This window comes from Natrix helvetica, assembly GCF_964273705.1.
Source record: "Natrix helvetica genome assembly, chromosome: Z".
Lineage (NCBI taxonomy): Eukaryota > Metazoa > Chordata > Lepidosauria > Squamata > Natricidae > Natrix > Natrix helvetica.
In genome coordinates this window covers 72,716,314-72,729,786 of record NC_138554.1, presented here as the reverse complement: position 1 = coordinate 72,729,786, position 13,473 = coordinate 72,716,314, and the positions used below count along the sequence as shown (strand labels likewise).

General features: G+C 39.3%; 1 protein-coding gene across 2 annotated transcripts in view; it reads right to left on the bottom strand.

Moving 5' to 3' along the window:
- Nucleotides 1–13,473, bottom strand: part of VPS41 (VPS41 subunit of HOPS complex) — a 241,866-nt gene that overhangs the window by 114,243 nt on the left and 114,150 nt on the right. Inside the window, exons 9-11 of one of the 2 annotated variants that reach the window (XM_081932590.1) lie at nt 8,328–8,447; nt 7,451–7,597; nt 6,364–6,430 (exon numbers count right to left, since the gene is read on the bottom strand). In XM_081932590.1, coding sequence (XP_081788716.1) covers nt 6,364–6,430; nt 7,451–7,597; nt 8,328–8,447 — 334 coding nt within the window. The remainder of the gene's footprint in view (nt 1–6,363; nt 6,431–7,450; nt 7,598–8,327; nt 8,448–13,473) is intronic. The other variant, XM_081932591.1, reaches the window with a different exon arrangement.

Sequence of the window (13,473 nt, the reverse complement as noted above, 5' to 3'; positions counted from 1 at the left end):
TTTTATTTTAATGTCCTTTTTTTGTGGAGATTTCTGTAACTCTTTTTCAAATCTCTTGTAGTAGTCATCTAGTATTTAAAAGGTTTGTCTTTTCTTTGTATTTTTTTTCCTTGTATAGTCTATTATCAAGCCTCTGGCGTAGGCCTTCATTTTATCCCAAAGATTCTGCATTGATGTATTTTCTTTTCTGTTTTCTTTAGAGAAGAATGCCAGTTCTTTTTCCATTTTCAGTACAAAGTCCTTTTCTTTTAATACAGTGTTGTTTAACATCCATCTAGATCTTTTCCTTTGTCCTTTCCATTTGATTGTGATTGGGTTGTGGTCCACCCAAGAGCTTGTTTCTATGTCAATTTCCTGTATGTTACAAATCAATTCTGTGGAAATCCATATCATATCTATGCTGGACCATGATGAATGTCTATTTGAGTAGAGGGTATATTGTCTATTTGTGGGGTTTCTTTCTCTCCATACATCTTTTAAATCTATTTCATCAATCATTTTAAAAAAGATTTTGGAAGAGTCTTTCTATTCAGTTTTGTTGTTTTTTGTTTTATAGTCCATATTCTGTTCTACAATTCTATTAAAATCTCCCATCGTACAAATATTAACATAGTCAAGTTCAATTATTTTCATGTGTAATTTTCTATAAAATTCATCTTGGCTGTCATTAGGAGCATAAATTGCTATTAAAAGTATTTTCTTATTATTGTCCATAATTTCCACCATCAAAATTCTTCCATCATCATCTGTGTAGGTTTGTTCCGCTGGAATTGTATCCTTGATATACAAAACCACTCCTCTTTTCTTACATCTTGGCAACGCAGTAAATATTTCCCCTAATTTTGGCTGCACCAATATTTGTTCATGTTGTTTTATGTCCAACTTTAATTTCTCTAATTTATGAAATGTTTTCCTTCTTTTAATAGCTGAATTAAGTCCATTTATATTAATTGTAATCAATTTTTTCTCTTCCATATTTATACTTTATAAGGATTTACTGCTCTAGTAGATTTCGGTTCTTGTTGTTCTCTAAGGTCAATGCGCCTACCGCACCTTCTTCTTTTTCAGTCACAACTATGCACTCTTCTTGGAGTTCCATTAGTGATTCTTTTCCTGTCTCCTCATCCTTCTCTCTCAGATGTTCTGCATAGAATAGTTCTGCTTCCTCAGTTGAATCTATTCTGTATCTTTGTCCTTGCCATACAAACATGAGACCTTCTGGTATCAGCCATCTATAATTAACACTTTTTTAAAGTAGAATTTTAGTCAAAAATTGGTATTCTCTTCTCATCTTGCTCACTCTTCTTGGTACTTGTTTTAAAACCACAATCTCCTTATCTTTATATTCCAGCTTTTTGTCTCTTCCTTCTGTAATATTTGTGTCTTAATTGCTTTCTTAGTAAATCTTATATGAACTTCTCTTGGGAGATTGTTTCTTGCTGCATATCTTGTATAGACTCGAAACACCTCATCTATATCATCCATCATCTTCTTTTTGGTTATCTCCAAGATGTCTGCCAGAATTTCTATCATCATTTCTGCGAGATTTTCTCCCTTTTCTTCTACGTTTTGAAATCTAAGATATAATTCTGATCTATTTATCTCCCATCCCAGTATTCACTGTTATCTTTTTTCAACCACGCTCAATCTGCTATCATAACTCCAATTTCCTTGTCTCTTTGCTCATCTTTTTCTTCAATTTTTTGAAGTCCTCATATTTCATCATCATTTGGTGAATGTTCTCAATTTTTTCATGTTTTCCCTGTTTTTTGTTCGATGTTCTCTGTTCTCTATTCTCTTTTCAACGCTGTTTGCTTTTCTATATTCTGTTTTTACTTGTATTTTTTGTATTCCTTGCATAATTATTTGCAATATCACTTCCTTGTCTTTTTCCTGTTGCAACATCATGTGAATTGATCTTTATCCTCCAGATGGTGAAGAAGAAGTTGGTATTGCAGAGCCAACAGCCATTATCTTTTTATTCATTTCAAAACAGTTGATATACTGTATGGTAATTGAGAAATACGAAGTCTTCAGGTTCTATACCAGTGATGGCGAACCTATGGCATGGAAGTCCCAGTTTGTCAGGGCACGGAAGTCCCCGTTTGCTCGGAGGGTCGTTTTAAGCGTTCCGAAGGCTTCAGGGAAGCCTCTGGACGGTCCCTGAAGCCTCCGGAGGGCCTCCGGGGGGGCGAGGGAGGCTCTTTTCGCCCTACCCAGGCTCCTATAAAGCCTCTGGAGCCTGGGGAGGGTGAAAAAAGCATGTAAAAATGGGGGGGGGGTTGCACCTGTTGTGCGCGCATGCGCACTGGGGGGCCCACGCATTGCATTATGGGTGCGGCACGCCCGCACACGACCCCCCTGCGCTCCCCCCACTTGTGGCACGCGAGCCAAAAAAGGTTTGCCATCGCTGTTCTATACTTTAATCCACTTATATGGAGGACAGTTATAATCCCAAGTGGCCCTAAAAGAAGAGGAGAAAAAAAGGAATGGAAAAAAGAAAAAAAGGGGAAAAGGAAAAAAAGGAAAAAGAAAAAAACCCTTCAGGCTTTTGTTTATCCTAGTCCAATTGGTTTCAATTGTTTAAAAGAAAAAAAAATGAAAAAGCAGATCAATGACAACAAAATATATAAAAGTAACAAAAATAAAAATCTTCAGGTTCTTCTTTATCTTAATCCGGTTCAGTGGAATAAAATAACAAAAACCGGCAGAGAAAAAGTAAAAAATATATATCTATATATGCATTCAAAAAATAGACAAAAAAAGTAAAAAAGAAGCACTCATTTTTTAAGAAAAGGGAAAAGAAAAAGAAAAACCAAACATCTTCTGCAGAAGGCCTCAGACCAGCTGGCAATGGGTAAATGAGAAGGAGAGTAAGGGAGTAAAAAGGAAAAAAAAGAGGGGGGGGAGAAACACCACCACTTGTAAAATCCAAGGTTCTTATGTTAAGTTCCAAACAAAATTAGCAAGTTCTCTTTTCAAGGTCACAACAATCTTCTTTCTTTGAACTCCAAATACTCTTTCAAGCCCAAACTCCACGCACTGATAGTATCCCAGAAGAGCACCTGTATAAACAAACTTTCACGCTCATCCCACCATCATTTCATAAAACAGGCTCAAAGACCTTGAAATGTCTTTTCTCTAAACACTCATACAAGAAAAAGAAAACAATGTTTCCAGGCCTCTAGGGGGCAGTATTATTTAGTTCTCTTCCACTTTCCCTTACTTTCCTTATATAAAAAAAAAGAGAGAAAGATATTTAAAAAGGAAATACAATTAAAGCATTGAAAAAAAGTAGGGGAAAAGAAGTCTTAGACAGTAAAAAAAATTATGCAAATATTTAAGAAAGAAAAGACAAAAGGAACAAAAACAGACCAGTTTAAAAAGTAAAAGATGTTTGCAAAAATCCAACCAAATTCCAACAATAAAAGGGAAGGGAAAAAAAACACTTAACTTGACTCTGGCTTAATCTCTCTGCTTAGTCTCTCTTCAATTTTAATTTAACTTTTAATCTTTTATGGTGTTCTCTCACATAATAATGATGAAAAGTTCTCTCACCAGATCGACACACTTTCTCTCCTGCTCTTTCTTCCGTACCGGGGCTGTCCCCGACTTCAGAAGCTTTGATGGCTTCCTCACAGCCACCAGAAAAAAAGGCTTCTCCTGGATCAACCAGGGACTTTGCGATGTCCCTGGGATCAGCAGGATGTGCCTTTCTCTGTCACCATCTCTACGGGACAGTTTAGGTCCAAAAGGAACGTCCAGCGGCAGAGATATCGATGGTGATCTTGGAGCTGCAAGATTGCACGGCGTATCGCTGCAACATCAGCTCCGCCTCCCAGTTTTCAACTGTTGCTGCTTAATGCCAAATTGGTCAATAACAAGGCTCATCTTATTAGTGTTCTCATAAACGAAGAACAGGGTTAAAGCAGCTGGCAGCCAGGCATGGGAGTTGGAGGGATGTCTTTGTTCCACTTTCTGTTGTATGCTAGTTATGCTCTTTCTGAATAGGGAGCTTCTCCATTTAGTCACTCGTGCCCCAGTCATCTCCCATTTGAATCTATTGCAATAAGCTCTACATGGATATATGTTCTATATTGAAAAGTATCTAGAAGATTCAATAGATACAAAATGAGATCATGCCAGCAATTAAATTACATTTAATACATTTTGCTCTGCTAGTTTGTTTCTGCGTCCAATTCAAGGTGTAGGGCCAGGCTACCTATTGAACCATCTTCATCCCATTACATCTGCCTTCCTCATCCAGGCAGGCAGGAAAGGCATGTTGCGGACAACGTTAATTGAAGAATTCCGACTGGCAGGGTCCAGGAATAGAGTCCTCTCTGCCATTGTCATTGCCCTGTGGAATATTCTGTACTCTGAGATGAGGAAGGCCCTCCCCACTTTCTTAGCCTTCTGAAAAGGAGTGAAAACATAGCTCTGCAGCCTTGCAAGGGCGAGCCCAGAGAAGCACATTATTGAAAGCTCTCCATTTGTCTTTCAATTAATTTTTAACAGTGTTTTACTCATACTGCCTATATTTTATTGTATGCCACCCAAGGTCCCTCTGTGATGGGGATGGGCAATTTAAAAATGTGATAAATAAATATATTTTACAAGTTATTATAGATAATCACAAAATCCTTAGTTTTCATTAGATTGCTCCATGCAATTAAATAAAAACCACAACTTTCAGTAACTGCTTGAAAATAAATGCTTAAGCTATCATACATTTAAAATATTATACCTGCTTCACCCACTGGCCCTTCTCGGGCGGTTCCAGGCAGCAGATATTGCGATAACAGTGTTTTCGGATGGCAGCACGGCAATCTCGGCCACCAGAAACCACCTGAGAAGGGGCAGGTGAAGTTGGAGCTGCAGAGAGCACAGTAACAGCATTTTCAGGTGGCAGCATGGTGATCTCGGCCACCTGGAAATGCCCAAAGGGCAGGTAAAGCAGGCGCTGTGTGAGAAATGTAGGGCAAGGTGACTTGCTGCTGGCCTTCCCCTTCTACAGACAACCCAGGTGGTCAGCTTCTGCTCCGGCCTGGGAGATGGATCTGACCAGGAGGAATGCATGCCGTGCTTTTGCAATTGGGGAGGGAAAAGAGTGTTTTAGGTGGTGGGCAGTTCTAGGCTGCAGGGATCGCAGTGCAGAATGGAACTGCCTACTGCCTGAAATGTTCTTTTTCCTCCCTGATTGCAAAAACAGGCATGCATTCCTCCTGGACAGATTCATCTCCCAGGCCAGGAACAGAAACCGAGCCTCTCTGCCTGGATTGTCTGGAGAAGCAGGAGGCCAAGCGGCACGCCACCTTGTCTTACACCTCTTGTGCAGCACCCGCTTCATCTGCCCCTTCTCCAGATGACTCAGGTGGCTACATTTGGAGTATAAGACACACCCAGATTTTCACCCCCTTTTTGGGGGGGGGGGAAGGTGTGTCTTATACTCCAAAAATATAGTAGAGTGTCAGCCCTGGAGGCCATCTTTTTCTTTGGATCTTCAGGGCTGCCACACTTTGTAGATGGGCATGCTATGTGAAATGGGAGAGGATTGGATGGTGAGTGGGGAAATCTATAGCTATAACAACATTCTTTTCCTGGGAATCAAGGGCATTCAGCCTTCACCTGGAGAGGCATGTCTGTTAGGATGGTGACCTGATTGGACCATGTGATGGACATGCGGGTGCAGGGGAAGGGAGTTTGACTTTCCTTTGGATGGGGAAAACCCAGGAGACTTTCAGATTCACGTTTTCCCAGAGGTGCCAATATGACATCTTTAATAAAATGGAACTTTGAGGAAATGCCTGCCTCAGAGTCTTACTTCTGTTGGGAGTGTTACTTGGAACCCTGATATACCCAAAGATTGCACATACCCAAATATTTCCCTGTGCATAACAATGAAATACCCATATATCATATGGCAATATAATTTATGATTTAGCCTCATGTATTATAAGAGAGCATGCATCTTCATCCATATTTTGTACATTGGTTAAGTAAACTGGGTCTTGCATCTATAAGTATGGACTACCAATTTCTACTAACTTCCTATTTACAGAATCTGCAAAAATCAACCAAATGTTGATCAATTGGTGACAAAAGAAATTTATTGACCAGCTTTCCATTTGAGACTGATACCACAGACTATGAGAGAATAAGTGGCCAATGTATTCACAGTCTCCTGTTTTCCAGCCAGGTGTCTTAATTACTAGATCAAATTGGTTCTCCCCTGAAATACTTTGAATGTACTAAATACATAGTATTGCAAGTAAAGACCTTTTTAAAAAGTATGAAATTTTGTGATTTTGAATGTTTAATTGTAAAAACTACTATTTAGTGTAAGTTATCTCACATTCGTACCTATTTCCACATAACGGCTAGGTAGATCCCGCATTTCACTTGCATGCCGTTCTTTCACTGAACATATCTATAAAGAAAATCATATTAATTATAATTACTTATTTTAGAAAATAGCGTGAGATCATACTGATGTATTGGCAAAGGTGCTTAACTACAGTAATGTTAAGATTATAATTTCAGTAAATATTACAATTTAAGAGACCAATCCTAGAAGGAAAGATTAGCAATTCTGTCAGACTGTAGTGGTAAAACCAACAAAAAGTCCTTTGTCATTTTGAAATCTACCAAATTTATGCTGTTTGTAGTTCTGTAGAAATGTTTTTGCCCCAGATGCATCCAAGAAAGATTTTTGTCTATGAAAAGTGATAGAACTATGATTCTTTACTTATTTTTATTTTTGCCACAAAATAATTATTCTCAGTTTTTAGCACTGTTTTAAATTCATATGAATATATGTTTTGGTTGGTCAAGAAAAGAAGCATTTCAATATACATAGCATCATACAACTTCCAAACATTTCTTAGGATTCAGTCTTACAATGTCTACTCAAGTGCCAGTGTATTCAATGGTATTAACTTACATGAAGGAAACGTTAAAGTCCTGTCCTTTTTGGTCTTTTGGTTAGAAATGAAGGACTATTATTTGGTAGAAAACTGCTGTGTCTGCCTTTCCATAACCCTCCAAGAAAGTATGCTTTCAATATCCAAGGTTTCATTACTCACTAAAGTTAAGACTGAAAATAGTTAATAAAACATTCAGCTTATGTACTTCCTTTCCAAACTAAGCAGTTAATGAAATCCAAATTTTTAGCAGCTCTCAAAGCACACTGCTGGAAGAGAAAAGAGGAAGATCATCCTAGTCTTGCCTACTCACACTTTAGAGAATCTGTCTGACCCCTGAGCATTTGTCATCATTCCTTCTTATGAAGGTCAGCCCAATGATATTTATATGGCAGCAGGAGTTCTCTGCATAGTAATCAAATCAAATTTCCTTCTCCCCTCCCCCACCCCTATCACTTTCGCTTTCCAGAAATAATCCTCTGTTTGTGATAGCAGCAAGCATTTATTACAAAGACAGGTAATCGTACCTTTACTGAATTTCCCCAGCCAATAATCAGTGTTAAATTATCTTTCCAGCAAAGGCTACAGGGATACATATCAGGACGAAGGCTTATATCATCTCGTGGCACATTAGTGATTCTTTGCTTAGCAATCATGTCGAATATCTTCACGCCCTGGAAGTTTAATACACAGTAAGAGAATTATGTGTGACATTTTACACAAAAAACATATAAGTATTGCAGGCTGTATGAAGGTGGCAGCACTATCCCATTGGAGGCACAAAAAATATTTTGGTGAACAATTGGAAGAATTTGGCAGAAAATGTAATGTGAATTCTACAACAAGCTCTTTAAAATGTTTAACTAAACAAGGGAAGAAGCAATTATGTAATTTTGCTTTGCTGTCCCAGTTTACAATTACTGATTTTAGGAAAAATTGTGAGGGAGTGTGATAGTACTAAGTTTCCCAGAAAACTGAGTGGGGGTACATTTTTTTTCCTGAACTTTGATGTGAGGAATTATTCTACAGATTAATGTTTTCCTATTACCAAAATGTGAGAATTACATTAAAACCATGGCAGAGGGTAAGATAAATATTTAAGACTTCATAGGACAGTAAATCAACAGTTCATAAAGCAATCTACAATCTATGGTTTTCAGCTGAAGAATCCTAAATAAGAGTTTATTCTACAATCCTCTGCAAATTAAATTTCTAAACATTTCCTGAATGACGATGATAACAATGTGTCTTAACAAGTTACAGGCTTATCTCTTTTGCCTTCAGTTTTTAAAATATAAATAAGTAATATTTCTCTCATGCATATGCTCACACATGTGAAGCCACTTTAAGATGAATTAAGGTAATGATAACAGAGAAGTACACTATCAACCCAACAGAACTCACCATATTGTTGGCCCATGCAATCAGATTTCCTCTCCATTTCACGTTTCTTATAGGTCCTTCTCCTTCATGTAAAACAGAATGCTTCCATCTATTCATCCAATTCTTTTCAAATAACAATAACTGGGTAGAAGAGCAATTTTTAAGTTTATATATATAAATATATATATATAGTGTGTGTGTGTCACTATAATAATGAAAAGTACAGGACACAATGTCTTCAGTTGTTAAATGACCACAAGAAATACAATATAGACAAAGAAATGCAAGCAAAAGTGAAAGATTTTAGTGCATTACATAAAATCTAGGATAGGCAAAAAATGTAATCCAGAATGTTTGCTTTTGAATGGTTTGACAAAGCTAAATCACCCAGTATAATTTAGATGTCTTACTTTCAAAATATTAACCTTTATAAAGTGGACAAGATCAAATTTTAATTGCAATCCTGGAAATTACTACAGCAAATAAGTATTAACATGAAGGTTCGCAAAGAATCGTATTTTGTCATGTTTTGTTGCTTCCTTTTTATGTGTAACCATGGGAAAACTGGAGTCGTTGTCTTCACTTTTCATCTAAATACATATCATTGCTATTTCTATGGTTCATATAATATATTATTAGCTGCAGCTTACATTATTTGAGCTGGTGACTCTTAAGGAAGTGGACAGCACTTTCTGTGCTGTCAGTTTGGTCACCTGGATCCTGGCCCCTACTCAGCTGTAAAAGCAACCAGGGAGGTGAACCACAATTGGTTCACAGCAACCCATATAGCAGAATTGGCTCCTTTGACAAGGAAGTGCCCCCAGCCTTGAAACAGGAAGTGATGTCCCCCCCCCTCAAGAAGTTATCCTTGAACCCGAAATTTTTTGATAACTAATTACCAGTCATGAAACTCCCATTCCTTGTGAAGCTTGTTGAGAAGATGGTCAATCAGCAGGTGAGAAGAATCCTGGAGGAAATTTATTATCTAGACATGAGTTTCTGGCTGAGATTTCTTATTGAGACAGCTTTTATCATATTAATGACCTCTGTCAGAGCTGGGATGATGACTGTACCTTACTCTCTTGGTATCTTGGCAAATTTGATATAGTCAACTACAATATACTTCTGAGCTAGCTCTGTCTTACAATGGTTCTCTTTCTTTCTTTCTTTGGTGCCAGTTCCAGTCAGTTAGTGTTCACAATGTCCCTTACTTATGGGATGTTGTAATCACTCTTCCCTCCTTTTCAACTTATTCATGAAATGGCTTTATTTGCTGGTTTGGTATAATTAATATGCCAATGATATCCAAGTATATCTTTTCATCCTGGATTAGCCAAGTGAGCCTGTCAGATTCAGTCCCAGAATTTAGAGGCTATGTGGGTTTGAATGGGGAAGCATTGTCTCCAACTCAGTCCTACCAGGACCAAGTGCTTGTGCATGCTTGAACAGATGTGGTACATTTTAAGCAGTCATTCATATCCTAATTACCCCCACAGCTTCTCTAAGGCAACACATAACAGATTCACATGGAGCTATTCTTGAAGACCACCTGGAAGTTTCAGCAGGCCCAGAATACAGCTGCACAGACAGTGATGAGCATGCTTTGGTTTTATCATATTACATCTCTGCTTTGTGAGCTGCACTGGGTATCTCTTTGCTTCTAGGTGTGATTCAGAGCGCTGACTGCCATCTATACCACCCTACATGGCATTGGCTCTGGTTACTTGAGGGACCACATCTCCCTTATAAGATGTGTTCAAGCAGTTCTGGCAGGATTGGTGGGCTCTGCATTCCATTGATCAAATAACGCCATTTATTGGGACTCAGAAAGTGGGTCCCAATTAATGACTCTTTGTAACAGTGCCTGCCTTCTGGAATGAGGTCTCCTCCCTGAAATTAAAATGTTCCCCCTTTAATGAAATTTCAAATGGCTTTAAAATCCTGGGTCTTTGCCCAGGTCTTTGGGGAGGATTGTTATCTATTGTAAACTACTTAGAGTCAAGAAGCATACAAATATAACAACAACAACAACAACTCTGGCCATCGAAACTACACGGCTATGGATGAAGCATGTAACAGTGATACCTACTGTCATCGGGGCACTTGGCACCATAGCCAAGAATTTTACAAGATACATCAACAAATTGTAGCTTCCTGCAATAACACCTGCGGAACTGGAAAAAACTGCGCCACTCAGAACATCTTATATTTTAAGAAGGTACCTGTTTGATACCTAGGATGCTGGCAGCAAACTGTATCAACCATTAGCACCAGTCACTGGTATTTGTAATGCATTTTTGAATGCACAGTTGGCTGAGTTTCATATTTAATGAATAAAGTATATAATAATATGCAATTTGGAATTGACTGTGGACTATGGAAAAAGAAATCGAGTGTTGTCCCGATTTTAATTGGAGCCCTTGGAGCAATACCTAAAGGGCTACCTCACTATTTGGAAATTCTAAATTTATCGGACTTGAACATTGTGACTCTACAAAAAACAACCATACTTGGAACAGCTTATATCCTCCGACATTACATTAATAGTTCGGACTGTGGATTTTCATTGGAGCCGCGGGCTGGAGCTGTGCAAGAAGCCTGCTCGGGCAGGGGTGGGAGGGAGGGAAGCATGGGACCGCCCGTCTTCGCCACCGCGTAGCTCGCCTCCCTGCCAGCAGCTCCACCGCCAGCATTCCGTCTGGAAGCGGAAGCGCAACAGCCGCTGTTGGGGAAGGGACAAAGGGGCGGCGGTCGCCCGATCTTGCCACCGCCACCCTTTCGCCCCTGGTAACGGCGACTGTTGTGCTGCTGCTTCCAGCTGGGATGCTGGAGGAGCTGCTGGCAGGGAGGGAGGGAAGAAGGGGAGGAGGGAGTAAGGATAGACAAGCAAGAGGGAAAGAAAGCAGGAGGGCAGAAGGGAGGTGGAAGGAAGGAAAGAAAAGCAGACACGCTGGAGGGAAAGAGGAAAGAAGGCAAGCAGGCAGGAAGGAGGCAGAAGGAAGGAGGGAAGAATGGAACTGGAAGGGAGGCAGGGAAGGAGGGAGGGAGAAAGGAAGGATAGGAGGATAGGGAAAGAGGAAAGGCAGGCAGGCAGAAGGGAGGGAGGGAGGTGCAAGGAAGGAAGGAAGCATAGATAAGCAGGAGGGAAAGAAGGCAGGCAGGCAGGGGGAAAGAGGAAGGAGAGAACTGGAAGGGAGGCAGGAAGGAAGGGAAGGAGGAAGGGAGGGTGGAAGGAAGGATAGACAAGTAAGAGGGAAAGAGGAAAGAAAGCACGTGACTACGGTGGGAGACGAGGAAAGACCGGTGTGCTATGTTATGCAGAGGTGTACTTATAACAATTTTATAGACAAATGATACTATTTACAGTCGCGCGGGGGGGGCGCGAAATGTTTTCTTCTTCCTAGGGGGGGCATGACAGAAAATAATTGAGAAGCACTGCCTTAACGGTTCCTAGGTCCTTGGTTAGGACTCGAGCTGTTGAGCTACCAACCAGCCCCAAAGACTGTGAATCTCACCAAAGATTAACCACATTATTATTATTATTGCATTAACAGAATTGTATCACAGCGGCCAGTTGTTTCGCTGGATTTGGCATTAATTACTAGTCGGGCCCCACCCAGGGGCCTAGGACGTCATAACGTATTTTCGTAATATGTGTGCGGATCCAAGCAGTGCGGCCTTTTGCATTTGACTGATGGTGATTTTGTCAATTTTTAACTGTTTTAAATGTAATTCCAGTGCTTTTGGAATAGCACCCAGTGTGCCGATTACCACTGGAATTACCACTGCTGGTTTGTGCCATAATCGTTGAATTTCGATTTTTAAGTCCTGGCATTTCACGATTTTTTCATATTCCTTCTCGGCGACCCTGCTATCACCTGGTATTGTGATGTCTATGATTGTAACCTTATTTTTCTCAACCAGTGTGATGTCTGGTGCATTATGCGCCAGTATTTTATCCGTTTGTATGCGAAAATCCCACAAGATCTTGACCATCTGACCCTCAACGACTTTTTCAGGCTTATGTTCCCACCAGTTTGTTGCTGTTTTAATATTATAATTTTTACACAAATTCCAGTGGATCATTTGTGCCACTGAATTGTGCCGCATTTTATAGTCAGTCTGCGCATTTTTTTTACAGCAGCTGAGTATGTGGTCAACAGTTTCATCAGCCTCTTTGCAAAGTCTACATTTGGCATCATCAGAGGATTTTTCGATTTTGGCCTTAATGGCATTTGTGTGGATAGCTTGTTCTTGCGCAGCCAGGATTAGTGACTCTGTTTCTTTCTTTTTATTATTATTATTGCATCAACAGAATTGTATCACAGCGGCCAGTTGTTTCGCTGGATTTGGCATTAATTACTGGTCGGGCCCCACCCAGGGGCCTAGGACGTCGTAACGTATTTTCGTAATATGTGTGCGGATCCAAGCAGTGCGGCCTTTTGCATTTGACTGATGGTGATTTTGTCAATTTTTAACTGTTTTAACTGTAATTCCAGTGCTTTTGGAATAGCACCCAGTGTGCCGATTACCACTGGAATTACCACTGCTGGTTTGTGCCATAATCGTTGAATTTCGATTTTTAAGTCCTGGTATTTCGCGATTTTTTTCATATTCCTTCTCGGCGACCCTGCTATCACCTGGTATTGCAATGTCTATGATTGTAACCTTATTTTTCTCAACCAGTGTGATGTCTGGTGTATTATGCGTGTCTGGTGTATTATTATTATTTATTATTATTATTATTATTATTATTATTATTATTATTATTATTATTATTATTATTATTATTATTATTATTATTATTATTATTATTATTATTATTATTATTATCTGGTTTCTGGCTCAAATATCTGACCAGTTTACATGCAATATTGGCCAGGCAACTGAATGAAATTTTACAAAATGGTCAAATTGATGAATGGTTGACAACTGGAAAAACATACTTGATTCAGAAAGATGCAACTAAAGGAACAATACCTGAAAACTACACACTAATAACATGCTTGCCAACAACCTTCAAATTACTCACAGGAATTATTGCAGATAACATTATGGATTATTTGGAAACAAACAACATCTTGCCAGTAGAGCAAAAAGGCAAAAAAAAATGGAGCAGGGGCACAAAAGATCAGCTCCTGATTGATAAAATGATATTAGAAAATTG